Source organism: Phyllostomus discolor, chromosome 3 (assembly GCF_004126475.2).
Source record: "Phyllostomus discolor isolate MPI-MPIP mPhyDis1 chromosome 3, mPhyDis1.pri.v3, whole genome shotgun sequence".
In the NCBI taxonomy this organism is placed as follows: domain Eukaryota; kingdom Metazoa; phylum Chordata; class Mammalia; order Chiroptera; family Phyllostomidae; genus Phyllostomus; species Phyllostomus discolor.
In genome coordinates, this window is record NC_040905.2 from 160,488,838 (window position 1) to 160,509,444 (window position 20,607).

Genomic DNA, 20,607 nt, shown 5'->3' on the forward strand with positions numbered 1-20,607 from the left:
AATTAAAGACAACAGTCTTGGGAAAAAAAAAAAAAAACCCAGAAAAATTATCCACTACCCATAAGGGGCTATAATATGAATAACAGCAGATTTATCAGAAACCACAGAGGTTCAAGGTTTGACTGAGTCCAGTTCCATTCCTGTGGATTCAGGACCTTGCTGGCTGTTGGCTGTGTAGCTTCTTGCGACACAGGCTTCTCCATAAAGTAGTGCGTGGTAGTTGTCTTCTCTCAGAGTGAGCAAGAGAAGTTGTCCAACATAAAGACAGTAATTTCATAACCTAACTTTCAAAGTGACATCCTATCATTTCTGCTGCATTCTATTCATTACAACGGAATTACAAGTCCAGCCCACACTCAAAGGGAGGAGATCACAACAGGGCATGAAGAACCAAGGGGTAGAGATCACTGGAGACCATCTTAGAGGATGCCTATAGCACTATTAACAAGTTTATCAATAGTGTTAGTTCTAGTTCTCTATTATTAAAAGACCAATTAAAAAATTCAATCCTTGGCTACTGGTAGGTTGAAGAATTTAGGAATGCTTCAATCCACAAGAGAGGCTAGGTCATGTATTAACAACTCAAAAACCTTAGGGTCTTAAAGATTTACTTCTCACTCATGTTGTATGGTCATGCCAAGTTGGCTGGGGGCTCTGAATCATTCTTATACTGGAACCCAGGCTGGTATGAAAGTTCTACCTGGATGATGCTACTGGTCTCCATGGGAGGGGAAATAAAATTCTGGAGGGAATGAAATGCTTTGCCTAGAAGTGACATAGCCTTTCTGTCACAACTAAGTGACCAACTGATCACATAACCTAGCCAACCACAAGGAGGCTAGGATGTGCAGTCCTAATACATGCACATGAGACCCAGAAATAGCTGGTGAACAGTACAAGTGACGACCATAGGCATTCTGGTCAGTAAATATTCAGCTTTCATCTCCCACAGAAACCCTCTAGAATGGTTACAATGAAAAGAAAAAACAAAATGAAGTGTTAGTATGTGGGGCAACCATAACTCTCAAAACTACTGGCAGGAATATAAAATGATATGAACTACTTTGGAAATACATCTTTTTTTTATATATGAAATTGATATGTATGGTAAGCATATATTTAATTTTGTAAGAAACTGTCAAACTGTTTCTCAAAGACTTATACACAAAGGTTCATAGGAGCTTTATTTATAATAGCAAAATCCTGGAAACAACCCAAATAACTGTCAGCAGATGAATAGATAAAACATTGTAGGATATTCATATATAATGGATTACTCAGCAGTATGTTCAAACCTTGGCAGTATTCATTCTGTTTTGTCCATTACATTTCTTTTCAAAATCATGTTTATTTCTAAAAATTTTAATCTCAAATTATTCTTCACAGGGCAGCTTGTTCTTCTATCAATGCAACGCAATTTCACACTTATGGATATAGCTGTAAAACTCTATTCTTTCATTCATTTTTTTTCAATAGTAGTGGTTTGGTCATCCTGTTTGGTTCCTCTAGCTGGCTGTTATTTCCTCGTGTCAAGTGACTGGTGTTTTAATCTTCCCCCCACCCCCTTCCTTGTAGTGCCTGATTAATCTAAGTTACTAAATATCAGTTCCTTCAGGGATTTAAAGGTCTGGTATGGGGTCCAGTCAGCAGACGCTGAACAAGCTAGAAGAAGTCTTCCCAATGTGAGCTGGTAGCAAGCAGGCCATCAAACTCAATTCCTTCAAATTAGGTAGATGGCCATGAACTCTGTCTTTTAGGGTGTTCTGAAGAAGAATGGGGCAAGATTTGATCCCCAATGGACAAAGACAGAAATAGCAGACAGTAGGAAAGTCAGAGCACATCTCTACCCAGCTTCTGTAAGTAGGATCTACCTTTAAACCCAAAGCTTTAGGTTATAGAGAGGGCCCCTACCTGTTAGCCAAACTGTCACAACAGGGCTGTGAGAGAACTAAGGATATTTTAGATTGTCAGCTTCTGAAAGATTATCTACTATCCTTAAACATACCAGCATGCACATATTTGTTGAATAAACCATGTTATTTAGAAGTGAGCTCTAAAACTAGAGGTCTGGCCTATATATACTAGAAAAAATTAATGAAAACAATCCTGCCCATATTAAAGTGGCTGAGTACTTAATAGTAATCACTGTAGCCTACTAAAATGTAACAGAGTCCAGTGAAACGCTCATCTTTCAAACTTAAGCTAAAGAGACAACCAGATATGATGAACCCCCTGAAGGACAACCACACAATTTACTAAGTCTTGAAAAAAAAAATCAAATCTGAATCTGGTCATGCTAACTACCAATTTACAGAAAATAAAGAGAAACAGGCTAAACCATTCCACATGGTCATAAACAGAAAAATCTATTCTGTCAGAAAGACTTCAGAACAATTTCATCACATAAATTGTAACAGGGAAAAGAAAACAAAGATTGAGGGACTATATACAGATTAAAAGACACTTAAGATATAGTGATTAATAACAGGGCAAGTCCTTATTTGGATCCTGATTTGGATCCTGATTTGGATTCTTTGGAAACTGACTTAAAATACCTATGTATGACATTTGAGACGATGGACATTTGAACATTTACTAGGTATTTCGTATAATTAGCATTAATCTTTTTTTTTTAGGATTAATCTTCTCATACATGTATGGCAATGGTATTGTGGTTACACTTTCTAAAAGTCTGTATCTTTCAGATAGAAACTAAAATATTTATGTAAAAAAAACAAAGTCTTTAAAAAAGTTTAGAAGCACCATAAAAGTGCTTAGTTTCGGACCATACTTGACACTTCTGAACATGTTAAGCTGTCATCAGCTTTGTTTCCTAGTCTATCATGTTATAAGCAGAGTTAAGACAATATATAGAGTGAGGGAATCATTTATCTTACTAACATAGGTGGTAGAAACAAACCAGTGCAAGCAGCTGAATCTGGGAGACATTCCCCACCCTTCATGCAGAGATGTGGCCAATGCAGGAGGTAATTATGACACCAGATGATGCAATTTAATGTTCCATTTTCAATTTGACTTAAATTTGATTCTTCAGAATAAAAAATGATTCCAATGTTTATAAGCAGTCCTAAGTGACAACAGCTCCAATCACTATACTATAAACCAGAACCTGGTTTGAATTTAATTGAATACAGGAAAAGCACTGAAATTAGTTTGGCTTATATTGAAATGTGAGACAGCCTATATAGTCCAAAAGTAAAGACTGCCAGGTCTAGACTCAGATTGCCTAAATTTACAGCTCTGCCACTTCCTTGGTGTATGAACTTTGGCAAGTTTCTTAAACTTTCTTTGCCTTTGATACTCATCCACAAGATGGGGACAATAGCATCTGCCTTTGAGGATTATAAGTAGGGTTAAATGCATACACATAAAAACATACGAGTGACTAGTGCAAAGCAAATATTCAGTAAATATTGGCTATATACATGGCTCTAAATTCAGGGGTAGGAAAACAGATTCAATAAAACTAAAACTGATTAAAACATAACAATACAGGTACAGAGATGAGAACTATGTTTTAGAATATTTTTGTGTCTGTGAAATAAGTAGTAGCATTGATTATGCTAAAATTGACATAAGACTAAAGTTGTTATAAACACACTATGTTGTTACATTAAAAAAATTTCCAATTTAGTGAAATTAAAAAAAGAAAACATATGTAGGATGAAATCTGTCCTTAGTGCTTAAGATTTTGTATTAGTTCTCATTGCCAAAAAAATCAAGAGTGAAAAATTGTGTGAGATGTCTGTTTCAATAAAAACATACAATGAAATACTCTGGAAATGACTGATTCTTCAAAGAACATACTATAAGCCAGACAAATGTAAAACAGTGAAGCAAGATGAGCTATTTATTTTGCTAGTCATAAAATATTTATTAAGGTATACTTTAGGGGATATAGTGAATATAAAATTTAGGATCACAATATGAAGCAATTTCAGCCCTCTCAAAAGTCAGCCCAGTCCTCAATGCTCTGCAGCTGTAAACCCACCGGTGAGACTCACTAAAAGCAGTTTGACTAGTACAGAAGAGGCTTTTCATAAACATTTACAATTAGAGCATCCGAATACCTCTTTTAAGTGCAAAACCACACCACATTACACTAATGCAGCAACAATGCATTCATATTGTTCTCATTAATCATTAGTAGTCAACTTGCATAAAACACCAGAAAAAAGCACAATGGAGCTCACAAAATGGGCTAAAAAATGAACCTGCCCTTGCAAAACACACATTGTAATGGAAGATATTAAACTTGTGTTACACACACTACAGAAGCTGTGTTCATTCCAATGATCTCAAGTGTCATTTCCTTTTCTGTAAAATCAAATTACATGAACGAGGCACAACTAATATTTGGGAGGCAGTGTGTAGCTAAAATTTCATTTAACTAATTATTCAATGATTTAAAAAACCCCCATAAATCTTTTCTGTCCTGAGGTAGTTGCAAAATAAATCATAACTTGGATACAACTAGAGCTGAGGCTTTGACTTTAACTCATTACAACTAGTTGTTACTGACAGGAACTACCTTTTGATATTTAAAAGACAGTTGAGAAATGGGCCTCTTACTACACATACAAGATGATGGCTATGTAGGAAAGAGGATTAGCTGCTTCAGAACATGAGATATGGTCCACCATTGCTTCCACCCCCACCCACCCCCAACCATTTTAGATTCTTTATTGTCCAAAAAATTCACCAGGAGCAACACAGTGGAAGTAGACAGATCATCGTCCTTTGCTGTAGCCAGGGAAGAACAGGTCAAGTAGAGTCTGCAGAATCTCATTGGGAATCATGATGTAATTCTGGCCAAGATCATGCCGACAAGCAGGGCAGGAGAAAACTTGAGCCTTAAAGGAACGCTGTAAACAATCCTAAGGCAAAATACAACAAAAAAAACACAAAAAAATCAAAACATACACCCAATTGCATCTGAGGGTAAAGCATGTAGAAAAGTACTCAACAACTTATGCTTTTAAATTTAAATAGGCACTTATTGAATAGAAACTTATTGTTTGGCCACAAAAAGAACCCCCCAAAAGATGAATAACTATAAAGGCCTAAATCCATAATACCTATGAACACTAGTCTAAAGACATAGCTTTAATTCTATCTCTAGCACAGTGATTTTTCAACCTTTTTCATTTTGTGGTACACCTAAGCTAATTACTAAAATTCTGTGACACGCCAAAAATTACTATTTTTGCTGATCAGTACATAGGTATAATTTTGATTGATTTTATACCCCCCCCAAAAGCAGTTACCTATCCCTTTTGCTCCAAAGTGACTTAAAAAAAAAAAGGTGCCTGTACTTGTATAATAAAAGAATTTCTGGTACCAAGAATTAAACAATCAGATGCAACTCTATAATATGACCTATATATATTTATGGTTCAGGACAGGGCATTCACACCAGACAGGTATTGCTGTGTTGGTTGTTGTCATTTTTTAATTTGACAATTTATGGGAAAAGAGGTCAGTGGCCTTGACTAAGTAGTAAGGTATTGCATGTTTACAAATCTTGTGGGGCATACCTGTTGAAAATTGCTATTCTAATACATACTGTGAGACTTCAGGTAAATAACTTTTGTATGCTTTAATCTACTCATCCAATGGAATTAGGGTGTTAGAGATTATGGTTCTCACTAGCCTCATCTTCTAGGCTGGATTTTAATACTGTTCTTTTCTGATTAAGCACTAAAGAAAAAAAAAATTCAGGATTCCTCTGCTTAGAACTAAGTTATACATTTTATCAAATCACCTAACATATAATGTGTCTTCCAAAAATATATTTAAAAAGTACTAAGTATATTACACAGTTAACTAACTCAAGGCCAGGCGCAAACACATAGGTGGATGGGTTGTTTCCATTTTACAGAAGAAACTTAAGTGTGAAGTTAGGTCAGGGCAAAAAACCACCAAGCAGTAGAGCAAGATTCCCACCTTATTTTTACTATAACTCAAATTTTCCTTTCACACCACACTGATAACACAATATTCAACTTCTTGGGCATGCTGCCAGATATAATCTGTTTTTAAGATTGCATAAGTACATGGCACTATTTCAGTTCAGTTTGCACTATGCTATAGGAAACATATAAAAGCTCTAAGAGAAAACAGCAATGACATCTCACTTTTTCCTCTCCATTTCAACCCTCCCCACAATGGCAAAAATGACAGATTACCACAACTATATATATATTTTTGAATTACTATTACTGTCTAATAAAACATGCATTTACCACCAAGATATAATTTAGTGCTTGTGAGCAAAGTTCTATTACTATTCTGTTCTATGGAAAAGTGCTTCTTCACATGCTAAAAGCAGGTTTGGAGGTTAATGTGCCTTCAGGCCTAATAAGGGAAAATGATAAAGAAATTCTACTTACTTTACAGACATTGTGGAGGCAGTCTGTTGTCACAGGCTGGTAAACTAGCTCCTGGCAGCACACACACATAAAAGACTGTTCCAATTTTTTTAGAAAATTCTAGATGGTGCCCAAAAGGGAAGAAAAAGAGGTTAGCATTTCATAATATGTTAATAAAATTCAAAAAGTGTCTTCATCACATTCAATATGTTTTCTATCAAAAAAACCAAGTAGTGATTGTGATGACTAGCAAATATATAATGGAAACTGAAAAAAATCCATTTCATTAGCTATACATATTAGTTTCAAATTTAGGATTGGGTTGGAAAGGTTGCAAAGGCAGATATACAACATTAAAATATAAGTGCCCTGCCCCCAACATCACATTCCAGAGATTATTTTTTCACTGTTAAAAAAATTACAACTTGTCTCAAGGTCATTACATACATTTTTCAAAAAGCTGCATGGTATTCCAATACATGGATATGCATTATTTGTTCAATCTTTTGCTACAAAACTTGAATATGGGTATTCTTTACTCTTCAAAACCATTATTAGTTCCATTTTACCCAAGCTGTTTGTTACTTTTAAACTAGAAAGATAAGCCCTGGCTGGTGTGGCTCAGTGGACTAGTGCTGGCTTGCGAACCAAATGGTCTCCAGTTCAATCCCTAGTCAGGGCCAATGCCTGGGTTGCAGGCCAGGTACCCTAGTTGGGGGCATGCGAGATGCAACCAATTGATGTATCTCTCACACATTTGTGTTTCTCTGCTTCCCATTTCTAAGAATAAAAATTAAAAGAAAAAAAAACCCTTTAAACTAGGAGGATTAGCAGTTTTTTGAATATTTGAAAGGATAATCCTCTATTCTGTTATTTTTGGTAGTAAGGGAGTATATTTTATATTCTTATTTTATGTTAATAGAAAAAGTAGTATTTATAATTTCAAGTAAAACTAAAAAAACAAGAACGTAACATAATAAAAAACAAAAAACAACAAAGATCCCAAAGTACAAACAAATACCAGATGATCTCATTTATATGTGGAATCTAAACAAACCTAACTTCATAGATACAGAGAACAAATTAGTGGTTGCCAGGGGTGGGTTGGGATAGGCAAAATTGTTGAAGACAGCCAGAAGGTACAAACTTCCTATTATAAAAATAACTCCTGGTGATATTAATATGCAGCAAAGTGACTATAGTAATACTGTACTGCATAGCTGAAAGTTGCTAAGAAAGTAAATCTTAGAAGTTCTCATCACAAGAAAAAATTTGTAACTATGTATGGTCACAGATGTTAACTAGACTTATTACAGTGATAATTTTGCAAAAATACAAATATTGAATCATTTTGGTTGTGTACACTGAAACTACTAATGTTGTATGTTAATTATATCTCAAAAAAAATCAAAGATCCCATTTCAAAGTTATGTTTTGATACTATTTATAAATGTGGATTATAAAAGTCAAGTGAATTATCAGCAAAGTAGTATGCAACACATTAAAAGAATATACCAATTAGGGGAGACATGGCAAAAATTATAAATTTCGTACCAGGTACCTTCTCCCTGACAAATGCCTTTGTTAATGATTGGTATTTCCCCTCCATATTGTAGTGCCTACAATATGAGTATATGTACTAGAGGTATTTTGAGTTGCCATAATGTGCTACATAGCAGTAACAAAAAGGCCAAATCCCTGCTCTTATGGAATTTTATATTCCTCTAGGAGAGCAAACTAAAAACATTCAATTTCAGATAGTAATAACTAAGGAAACACGGCAAATTAAAGCAACAGAGTAAAGACTACCTCTTTACTCTGGGCCATCAGCGAAGACCTCTCTAAGAAGTGTGATACTACTGCAGAGACTTACAAGGCCTGAAGGAGTAGGCCACATGAAGATGTAGAGAGAGAATTCCAGTTTATAAAGGCCTAGCAGCCAGAATGGGCTCAGGGTGTTAAAAGACACAGATCACTGTAGCCAAAGCAAGTTGGGCCTGAGAGAGTAGCATGAGGGGACTGCTGAGGTAGGTAGGGATGACAGATCATGTAGGGCCTTGGGAAGGTGTCTGGATATAAATGCATATATTATATATATGATCATTTATCTGAAAGTCGCCATGGCCAACACCTGATTTTGTGGCTTAATAAATGTGTTCCTGGCTTATGTGAAGAGAATGTGCATAAAACCTGCCCAGTGCATTCAATAATAGTACATAAATGTCCAAAGTAATCACTAGAAGCTACATCACAGTCATCTGACTCATGCATGTATGATACTTCCACCAGCAGGCAGTACTTTTTTTTGTGGAGGAGCCCTTGTTTTTGGTTTGAGAATTGTCAACTGATGACTTAATTTCATATAGAAGTTATATTGAAAGAAGAGATTGAAAAGTATAGTTGATTTTTACATCCTTGCCAAGTCTCACAGGATTCAACCACTTTAATAATTTTTTTTTATTGATAATAGACTATACACATTAAAAGCCTCACATTGAGGCATAATACACATGTCCAACCAAGAAAACAGATGTGCAGAAAACTTCTGTCTGTACTCAGGTGACTCTTCACTGATACCTGTCACTTTGTCCCTTGCCCACCCACAGCCAGAACTCACCTGACTTATCACTAACCAGCTGTATCCCCTCTAACCAGAGTGTAATTAGACCATGATCAATTGCTTGCTGTATCTTACTGTCAGAGTCTGGCTTTTTTTTATGCCTGGGTTTCTTGGCTAAAAAATCAAATAACACTTCTCACAGAGCTAAATCACTCTACTTCTGTCTGCCACACATGTAAGCCTCATTCTACCAAGGATAACTCAACATATCACATCTTTAGGCAAAGGAAATAATGATTGCAATATAAATCCAAAGGGTATGTGATAAACCTTACCCATTTTTAAAAGTTTAACAATTATACCAGGAAGATTCTTCCTTAATATAATGACTATTTCTGAAACAGAAAGCAATGCAAAAACTCTATGAGAATTCCCTTTAAATATAGATACAAAGCAGATAGATATTCATTAATATCCCATATCAGACACACAGAAGTTCTGGCTAATGCAGAGAGAAATAAAAAGAAATCTGGAAAGAAGAAATGACTAAAAGATGATGAGATAATTTGGAATTTCAAGAGAGAATACTAGAGGTCACCAACAATAGCTGCACATCACAATACTTTGGAGAAAAAGCAGAAAAGTAACTATATTTCACATGACAAGAGGTTAATATGTAATAAAACAGACTATTTGAATTTGTAAGCAAATTTAAGACAATAAAAAGCAAGTGAGCAAGCAAGGAATGAACAATTTATATTCGAAACCTCTAAGCTTTGGGGATCTGATAAGAAACCTCTGCAAAACAGCTTAATACAAAATCTACACATCAGTTAACTCTAAGTCCTTTTCACTTTCAAATTTTATGATTACCCGCCCCCCCCCCCCTGCCCCCTGCAAAAAATCCAAAACATATGAAGTATTTAAACAGATCAATGCTGGTTTATTTACCTCTAGGTTGAACATGTAGGCATTAAAATTGTGCTGAATTGCGTAAGACTTAATGCTATCAGGTAACTTTGAAATATAACAAAAACTCTCCTTATTCCAAGAAATCCAAGAAGAGGGAAGACTCCCAAACTCTTTACAAGGTTGGCATCATCCTAATTCCAAAACCAGATAAAGACGCAACAAAGAAAGAAAACTACAGGCCAAATACCGTTGATGAACATACACGCTAAAATTCTCAACAAAATATTGGCAAACCAGCAATACATTAAAAAGATCATACACCACAATCAAGTGGGATTCATCCCAGGGATGCAGGCATGGTACAATATTCACAAATCAATAAACGTAATACATCATGTAAACAAAATAAAAAACAAAAATCACAAGATCATATCAATAGATGCTGAAAAGCATTTGATAAAGAATAGCACCCACTTATGATAAAAACACTCACCAAAGTGGGAGCAGAGGGAGCATTCCTCAACATAATAAAGGCCATATATGAGAGACCTACAGCCAATATCAGACTCAAATGGGTAAAAATTAAAAGCTTTCCCCCTAAAAGCAGGAACAAGACAAGCGTATCTGCTTTCACCACTTCTATTCAACACAATGCTGGAAGTTCTAGCCATAGGGATCAGAAAATAAAAGGAAATAAAAGGCATCCAAATAGGAAAGGAGAAGTAAAGCTGTCATTGTTTGCAGATGACATGATAGTGTACATAGAAAACCTTATAGATTCCACCAAAAAATTATTCAACCTAATAAGTGAATTTGGCAAAACAGTGGGATTCAAAGTCAATATCAAGAAATGAAGGTATTTTGTACACCAACAATGAAATATCAGAAACAAAAATTAGGCAAGAAAATCCCGTTTACCAGAGCAACAAGAAAAATAAAGTACCTAGGACTAAACTTAACCAAGGAGGTAAAAGACCTGTACTCAGAAAACTATACAACACTGAAGAAATTAAGGAAGACACAAACAAATGCAAGTATATACCATGTTCACAGATTTGAAGACTGAACATTAAAATGTCCATACTACCCAAAGCAATCTATAGATTCAACACAATCCCTATTAAAATACCAATGACATATTTCACAGATATAGAACAAATATTTCAGAAATTTATATGGAACCATAAATGACCCTGAAGAGCCTCAGCAACTTTGAGAAAGAAGAACAAAGTAGGAGGGATCACAATACCTGATATCAAACTATAATACAAAGCCACTGTAATCAAAACACTCTGGTGTTGGCATAAGAACAGACACATAGATCAATGGAACAGAATAGAGAGCCCAGAAATAAAGCCACATCTCTAAGGCCAATTAATATTTGACAAAGGGGGCAGGAGCATAGAGTGGAGTAAAAATAGCTTCTTTGAAAATGGTGTTGGGAGATCTGGACAAGTACATGCCAAAAAAATGAAACTACACCACGAACTTATACCATACACCAGAATAAACTTAAGCTGGATAAAAAAACTACCATAAAAGTCCTAGAGGAAAACATAGGCAGTAAAATTTCAGATATCCCATGCAGCAATATTTTCGATAATATATATCCTAGGGCAAGGGATATAAAAGAAAGAATAAACAAAGGGGACTATATCAAATTAAAAGCTACTGCATGGCTAAAGAAAACATTAGCAAAATGAAAAGGGAACAAGTCGCATGGGAAAACATATTTGCCAATGATTCCTCTGACAAGAGTCTGATCTCCAAAATATATCAAGAACTCACGTGATTCCACACCTGGAAGACAAACACTTTAATTAAAAAATGTGCAAAGGACCTGAACAGACACTTCAAGGAGGACATACAGAGGCCCATTGGCATATGAAAGGATGTTCAACATCACTAGCCATTGGAGAGATGCAAATTAAAACCATAATGAGATACCACCTCACAGTTCAGAATGGCCATCATAAACAAATCAAACAAGTGCTGGTGAGGATGTGGAGAAAAGGGAACCCTAGTACACTGTTGGTGGGAATGCAGACTGGTGCAGCCACTGTGTAAAACAGTATAGCATTTCCTCTAAAAACTAAAAATGGAACTACTTTTGATCCAGAGATTCCACTGCTGGGATTATACCCTAAGAATCCTAAAACACCAATTCAAAAGAACCTATGTACCCCTATGTTCATAGCAGCACAATTTATAATAGCCAAGTGCTGGAAACAGCTGAAGTACCCATCAGTAAATGAGTGGATCAAAAAAAAAATGTTGGTGGTACATTTACACAATGGAATCCTATGCAGCAGAAAGAGGGAGCTCCTACCCTTCCCAACAGCATGGCTGGATCTGGAGAGCATTATGCTAAGTGAAACAAGACAGGTGGTGAAAGACAAATACCATATGATCTCACCTCTAAATGGAACAGAATCAATAAAACAAACAAGAAAAAAAGAATCACAGGCATGGAAATAAAAGAACAAACTGACAATGACCAGAGAGGAGGGGAGAGGAGGACAACAGGGAAAAAAAGGGGAACATGTACAAAGGACCCATGGAAGAACAATGGGGTAGGGATTGTCTTTGGGAGCAGGGGTTAGACAGGGCAGGGGAGAGCAACTGGGGGAAAAATGAAAACAACTGTAACAGAACAATAAAAAAATAAAACCAAAACACTCTCCTAAAGAGTTTTAGATTAACTTGAGTATGTTCCACACTGAAAATTTTTCCCATGAATAGTACCTCAACATTAATTATTAAGTTTAGGCACAGAGAAGTCAGAAACCAATATCTAAGAGGTCTAAAACAAATTTAAAAGCATTTAAGTTCTGCCTCAGATTGTTTCTGAAAGCTGCAGGCACTGACTGAAAAGATTAAAGGATCAAGTTTTGACTGGCTTGTGAAAATGATACTTCATAGGGAAATTACTTTCCACCATTTATTAATATCAGGACATTATTATTTAAAAAATCTTATAATAACTATGTATGGTGACAGACAATTACTAGGCCTATGGTGGCCAGGTATATAAATGTCTAATCACTGTGTTGTACATCTGACATAAATATAATATTGAATGTCAACTATACTTAAAATTAGAAAATAAAGGTATGTAATTATATGAAAAACAAAAAAGTCTTTACTTACTGGTCCTTCCACAAGATGTACAAGCACTTCATCCCATAGTTTCTGGTTTTGATGATCTTCTCGAATTAGATGTTGCTGTTGAGGGGTTAGCTGGAAAGCTTCAACTGCTTCTGCTGAATCTGATGCTTTGAATACTTTTGAGGCACTTGGACAATCATCTAGATTTATTTAAAAATACATCAGAAAACCTGCAAGTAGTTCTAAGCAGAACTATGACACAAAAGAGTTAACTGGCACCAGTAATGTTTAGCATGAATATAACCTGCATAAAGTAGTATCTAACTTCCCCTGGAGTTCAGGATATTATATATACTGCTGTTTTGATCCTGACACCATTAAAATACAAAAAAAGTAACCCCACACCCAAACCCCCTTGCTTTATTTGATTTCTTATAACCCCTTTGCTTTGTTTGATTTCTTATGAGTTTCTCAATTTATCCTGTTAATATTTCTCTTTTTTAGAAATTATGTTATTAGGATTTACTTGTTGCAATCATTACCTACCATCATCATCATCATCATCTGGAGTTGGCCTCTTTGAGGCTCCACTGGCCTGCTTCTTTGACTGTCCTTTAGTCTTCTTCCCTTCCTTATCTGAAGGGTAACCTACTGGATACTGATGGGGGGGAAAAGTACAATGTAGACTTAAACTTCACAGAGAAGGGGGGTTTCTAGATCCTGGTGAGAAATTTAAAAAGGGGAGAGAGGAGGAATCCATTTTTTCCCTAACTGAACAATTTATATAAAGGAAGCAGACATTAAAAAAAAAAAAACAAAATTCAAATGACAGAAGACTATTATTACAATCCCAAATTCAGTGTAAAACCATGTAGTTTTGATTGTTAAGAAATTCCATTTTATAATACAATGATCTTAGTTTCAGATCTAAAACAGGAAAGACTAAGTTTTATAGGAGTTGTGACTAGGTGGCTTGAGAATTTGGAGGAAGAAAGGAAAGTAGAATCTTGATATGAAGACAAGTGAAGATCAACCACAGAGCACAACAGATGGTACTCACATAGATGGGATTACACTAAATTGTGGGGCTAATCTAAAAAAATAAAAGAAAACCCCACCAAAACATTAAGGGCCAAATTTCTTATCTCTTAAAAATTGGGGGTGAGTGGATAATAAAAGCTTTTAGAAGACCGAAAGCCACTAAATTACTGAATTCTTTATCAGCCAAAGGTACAGCTTTAAGGAATAAATTCTATCTATTATCTTTGGATTTTACTGGCTATCTTTTTTTCCTTTGGGATATGCTTTGTGATACACTCTTGTTTAAAGCTCAGTATGTTTCCATCTTCATCAATGATACATTAACTCATCACATTAGATGGGATTATATGCTTCTGTTCAGTTTCATGTCTAACCTTTCTAGAACATTCTTTGATGAACAGTGGATCAGAAAGTCTTTAAAAAATGGATTTAACAAAAAAAGTTTTAAAAAAAATATCAGTTACAAAAGACTTAGAGCTGACTCTTGAAGAACAAAGGTTTGACAAGTGTGGATCCAATTATGTGTGAATTCTTTTCAATAAAGATACTGGAATTTTTTTTGGAGATTTCATTACATGAATTTCTATACCTATAAATTAATTTTTTTCATATTATCTTTTTATTTTTCATGCCTGTTGTTATAACATGTATTAATATTGACAGTGTTTTGTATCATGTAAGATAATATCAATGTCTGTCAGTAGGTACTGATAGACAATTCATCTTGTAAACAGATGACAAATTTACAGTATCAATAAATCCAATACTGTAAATATATTTTCTTTTTTTCTTAATAACATTTTCTTTAGCTTACATTATTGTAAGAACATATACAAAATGTGTGTCAATAGTCTGTTATTAGTAAGGCTTTTGGAAAACAGTAGGTTATTAGTACTTAAGTTTTTTTCTGTTATCAAAGTTATACATGGCTTTTGACTGTGTAGGGGTTGATGCCCCTAGCCCCCATGTTGTTCAAGGGTCAACTGTATTTTGGTAGTTATTTTAGCAGCTGATGGGTCTCATTTAAACAATAAATCTATGAATTTAAAAAGAAAACAAAAATAGAAACAGACTTGCACTAAAAGACACACACTCACCTGCCTGGGTGGTCAGACACTTGCCCATAGTTCAGCCCCTACACATGCAGTGTGGGCAGAGCCAGGGAAAATGACAAGCTGGCAGTCTTTACGGAAAGCACAACAATGGGGAATGATGGAGGATGAACTCAAACCATGCAAGTCAGTGTCAGGGACAAAGTCTAGGGTGTATAGGCAGTGGAGGGGGAATGCAGCCACACCATCCACTATGCACACAAAACCAACGAAGTCTTATATGGTTTAACAGCTGAGCATGGGCAAAGGGAAAAAAAAGGCACAACACTAAAGGTGGTGACAGGACAGGGAAGCAGCTTTGAGGGGGAAGAGAGAAAAGGGGTGAGGAAAAGTGAGAAGGGTAGGAAGCAGACCACTCTTACAAGCCACCTCCCCCCTTCCCCTACTAGAGAGACACCCCCTGTGCCATCCAGGATAAAATTCCCTTCTTGAGGTCTCCTACACCTAAATTTTATATCCCTTTCCCTCATACTTCAAGTGATCTCCATATTGAATTGAAAATAGTTTTCATTGACCAGCCCAACTTTTCCCAAGCACAATCTTGGTCTGAGGGCAGTTCGACATCTAGGATACTACCTTTTTACTGTTTCTCTTTCTGTATCCTTGCATGATCTCATTTTCACCCCTTACCATCCACTGATCAACTGCTGTGAGTTATATCCAGTATTAAAGCACGTTGATAGTAGAGGTGTACATTTTTATGAATATACAAGTAGCCTAGACAAATGTAATCTAACCTGTAAACGTAGGCATAATCTCCTTGATCGTTCTATTCCTTCTGAAGTCCAAGGAGCAGGTTCAACATCATCTCTTCTTAAAAGATAGCGCCACACCAGGAATCCATGGCTTGATGAAATCTCTGGCCAATATTTCACCACCTAAATCATAGTATTCAGTACTGCTTTGAGATTTAAAGTCAAAACTTATAATGTCATCATATTAGTGGTTTAAACTTGCCAAAACTAAATCTAACTTCAAAAGGTATTTGTTTTGCAACAGTAAATGAATTAAGAATATTACCAAAATATTATTTTGACCTTATTTCTTATTAAGATAGTTCCTTTATATGTATAGATTACTACAAATTTGAAATACTTACAAGATTATGTCTATTAATATAATTTTGCATAATAGTAAGTAGAAATGGCAGCAGTAGATGCCTGTTTTCTAAACAAAGACTATAACCTATTTTAAAAATTATAATATGCTGTGCTTGAAAATCTATTGTAGTTAAAATCATTCTGAAAGATATATAAGAATCAAGGTCTATAATGGCCAAGTTATTTAAAGGTTTTATCACAGAGAATAAACTTATAAAAAGCTTAACCCAAAATATTGCTTTGCCCTTATGGACTTGAAATTAGCCTTAAAAGAAAAGTATCAAAGTTAAGAGCTCTCTTTGTGTATCTGTTATAGTTTCAGAAAAAGTAGAAATACCAACTAGGATGGTCTAATGTTTCCTCCAGCCCACCCATAGCAGAGGATTTCCCTGTGGTAGTAACCCTGTCCTGAAAGCCCGGGAAGAATGACTAACAAGAGGTCATGCCAGATAGAGCACCTTATAAATGCCATCATATCTGTTGCCTTCTTCAGGAGCATATTTGCTGATCTTCCTCCCTTTAAAACTGCGTATCACTCTGACTGGCTTACCAGCTCTCCAATTCCGAGATTCTGCTCCAATTTTATCATCCAATGGAGCATCACAGTTTAGGGCCAATGCCCTAAAAAATAAAGCAAAGTCTTTATACCAAGTAATCTTTCTTCAAGTATATAATCGCATCATTAGCTCAATTATAAGGTGAATTATGCCTTACCTGATGGTTAAGATTCTATGATTCTTTCCATATTATTCCAGATAATAGGATTATGCTTTCCCCCACCAGCAGAGAAGACAAATCAGTTTTCTGATGTCACCCCCAAGCCAGGGGATTGGTTCTCAGATAGCCTGTAGGGTTCTTCTGAAAGTAATAACATCTGTGCCACGTATAATAGAAAACAACTAGAAATACATGGAATTTTCTTTAAATAACGTTTGTTGAGGAAAGGGAAAAAGTTGGAAAACTAAAGCAACCGACTGTTGTAATAGTTATTTTTGATAGGGAGTGAGGTAAATTGCTGGAATAATGTAGAAAGAAATTCAGAAAAATAAATTTGGCAGCAAGGTATGAATGACCTCTCTAGGTCCACTTTCCACATTCCAGACAACAGAGATTCCTTAAAGTTTAGAAGATATTAAGAACAAATTCAATATGAGAATATCCTTTAAAGACCTCTGGTAAAAAACGTAAGTTTAAATAAAAATGAAGCATTCAAAGGTCTGTGCTAAATCATAATGAAGACTGCTTGGCTTCTCAAGATCACTGCATTTTGCTGAAGACAAATAAACAAGGAGGAACAGTGAGCTGGAAGCAACGCTTGATTTAGCTAAAGCTTCCTCAGTATTCATACTCAGTAGTAATTAATCAGTAAGGTTATTAGATGTCAGAAGACCTTTCTTGGGGGACTTAGTTTTCCCCCCTCAAAAAACAAAAGCATAACCAAAAAACCCCACCAAACTAAAATCTACTTAAAATTAGTATTTTTCCTCTAAGATACCAAATTCCTAACTTAGGTGAAAAGAAACCACTGGGAACACACGAAGTAAAAAATACACAGACACACCCTGAATGGCGTTGGCTCAGTGGATGAGCACTGGCCTGTGAATGGAAAGGTCACTAGTTTGAATCCTGGTGAGGGCACATGCCTGGGCTGGGTTAGGGGCATGCAAGAGGCAACCCATCAATGTTTCTCTCCTTCTCTTTCTCCCTCTCTTCCTCTCTCTTGAAAATCTTTTAAAAAATTATGTAGATACACACAATCTTGTAATGATACAAAATACTTGTTCAGAGTATAGTTCTCTTTTTGCAGGCTCAAAAAATAGGCCTTAAGAGTAAATGACTAATCCACTAAAATACCTGGATAAAAAAATATCTTGACCGTGTTATATTGTTAAAGTAAATGAACTTAAGTGTTTCTTAAAAAAAAAAAACCCACACAAAAATAAAAACAAAAAACAAAACCTTTTATAGATGTGGCCAAAGAGTTAAAGCTTACCAAGTTATCTGTTATCTCAAAGGAAAACGCATTAAAATTCTAGGAGGTAGAAGAAAATGCAGCCATCAACTCTAGAGCTAGTATTATATCTTATTTATGGAATAGTTATCTCAATACATCATCTTCTTAAAGAGCTAACATAGGATAAATATTATCTTCATGAGTGGAATGCTGTGGTGCTCACAGTTACCTTCAGTCACAATGACTGCCACCACTAAATGGCATTAATTCACTTCTAGCTTCATATAAATATTCAGGCTGTTCAAGTATGTGAAGAGTCCAAGAGGATGAAACTAGTCAAAACAACAAGGCTCTTCCATTACTCTATCCCCAGCTCAACTGGTTGCCTCTAACTGCTCTGATAAAGGACGGCTAGGTTACCTTGCTGCCCATTTCAGTTTCATAAAGTGGAAGGGCAGAGAAAAAATAGGAACAAACTTTTCAAAAGCAAAAAGCAGGTATCAAGCTACCTCTTAGCAGAGTAGCAAAAATGAATCGGACTATATACTAGTCAGGAAAGAGTATACTGTAGGTCAGAGCTAAGGACCTTTCACTTCAGTTTTCATGTTTATAAAACATTATAGTACCTTTGCCCAAGAGGTCATTACAATCAATCACAAGGGATACTCACAGCTTAATGTACAAATTAACTAAATGGATGTTAGCATCTCTATGATATATCAGTCCTAAAGTATTTTGAGTTAATACTCATTTTCACTACTTTCCTTTTAAAACATTTTTACTACTTGACAATTATTTTGTAATAAGATTATAACATGGTTAACCAGGTACACTTACTAGGTTTTTCAAAAGGTTGAAAAGAATCTACTGTGTATATTTCAAGTGCAGGTAGTTATGAAAGAAATTTCATTCAAGCAAAAAACTCTATTATTATTAAAGGGGAAAATATAATTTTCATATCTGACAACCTAGAAAAGCCTTTTGCAAATTCAAGTCACATTCTCACTGACAAAAACATATCAAAATATTTCTAACTACTTTTAAGATCATTCCTCCTAAAGAGCTGCTCTCTTGCTTGAAAGACTAGTTAGTGACTGGACTCCTGCCTCAGGAATGTTTTCACCAGCAAATCTGACCTGTCTCCTCTGCTGGTTCAGTAAAATAATCCTACTGTCAGAAATAATATAGAAGGAAGACATGAAAACAGATTCTGTATAACTTGGTATGCAACAAAGTCTTGAAATCATACTGCTATATTCTTTACTTCACACATTAATCAGAAATTATGGGCACACTACTTAAAACCACGTGATTTAATCTCAAGAAAGTTAAAAATACTCATTTTTACTCAATAACCCATGAAATACCCTTATTAATAATGTACCCTTATACAAAAATTTAAACTTTATGAAATGATTACAAAACTATCAGTATAGGTTATAATGTAGTCATTGCTACTGGATTGTTTGCTTGGGTTACTTTATTTTTGATATTAGCATGCATTTATGAAGTAAAATAACTTTGAAATTATTAAATTTTCTTTCCCATGGAAGCTGGATGTCATCGATACTTCCATAGAATTAAGGTCAACACAAGGTGGCTCTTTCGTAAACGCCTTACAAGCATTTAATTAAAAAAGGTCACTTTTGTCACTAAAGATTCTCGCTTATAACATTTAAAGAATCTGATTACTATAAATCCTAAAAACACCTTGAGTGTAGTTCTGATTTAGCTATTTGATGTGTTTAAATGTGGCTCCCAAACATAACTGTGTTCCTCATTAGTGCGTCTCTTCTAAAAAGAACTTTGTCACTTTAAATCTGTGTTGAGTAGAATATAACTTTGACCTATAGGGTAGTAGATAAGCCACCTTATCCTCAACTTCACTTATATAGGCTCCTTTCCTTCAAAGGTTTCAACATGTTTTCAAATGCAAAGCACATGTGTTTGTCATTTTAGAAATAATAATTCAAAGAAATAAGATGCTTGCAAAAAATTATATTATCAGGTAACAGGATTTTAATTTTAGATCTTTAACTTTCAATTTAAGATTTTTCTCTACAGTCTAAGTTATATAGTCCTATAACCAAACATTTATACAAAATCCATATTCTAAATAGTCTTTACAAACTCTAACAATAAAGAGTACCTGTTCATGTTTGTTAATGTTTGATCAGCCGATGGTGCACCAATTCTTTTATTGCCAGCAAGGTTTTTACCACCACTCCCAGTGTATGTGAATTCATCACCTCGGTCCTGTAGCAGAAGATTTTTCATCATTAAGACACCTAAACCCAAGTATAATTTCATCAAGTCTTGTTTTAGAGTCAGAACATTTGGTTAGGATGTTGTACATTAACATAATTTCTCAAGGTATCTACCGAAATTAGGCCCAATTCAAATGTAATCTTATGTGTAGTATACTGTC

At 35.2% G+C, this 20,607-nt stretch overlaps 1 protein-coding gene across 3 annotated transcripts in view; it reads right to left on the reverse strand.

Annotated features, from left to right (window-relative positions):
* Nucleotides 1–3,870: 3,870 nt before the first annotated feature.
* Nucleotides 3,871–20,607, reverse strand: part of UHRF2 (ubiquitin like with PHD and ring finger domains 2) — an 82,688-nt gene continuing 65,951 nt past the window's right edge. The window contains exons 10-16 of one of the 3 annotated variants that reach the window (XM_036021655.1): nucleotides 20,329–20,435; nucleotides 16,684–16,846; nucleotides 15,863–16,003; nucleotides 13,528–13,630; nucleotides 13,015–13,172; nucleotides 6,414–6,512; nucleotides 3,871–4,898 (exon numbers count right to left, since the gene is read on the reverse strand). In XM_036021655.1, the coding sequence (XP_035877548.1) occupies nucleotides 4,752–4,898; nucleotides 6,414–6,512; nucleotides 13,015–13,172; nucleotides 13,528–13,630; nucleotides 15,863–16,003; nucleotides 16,684–16,846; nucleotides 20,329–20,435 (918 nt within the window). In that variant the 3' untranslated portion in view covers nucleotides 3,871–4,751. Of the gene's footprint in view, nucleotides 4,899–6,413; nucleotides 6,513–13,014; nucleotides 13,173–13,518; nucleotides 13,631–15,862; nucleotides 16,004–16,683; nucleotides 16,847–20,328; nucleotides 20,436–20,607 lie in introns of all 3 variants that reach the window. The other 2 variants (XM_036021656.1, XM_028528985.2) reach the window with 2 other exon arrangements.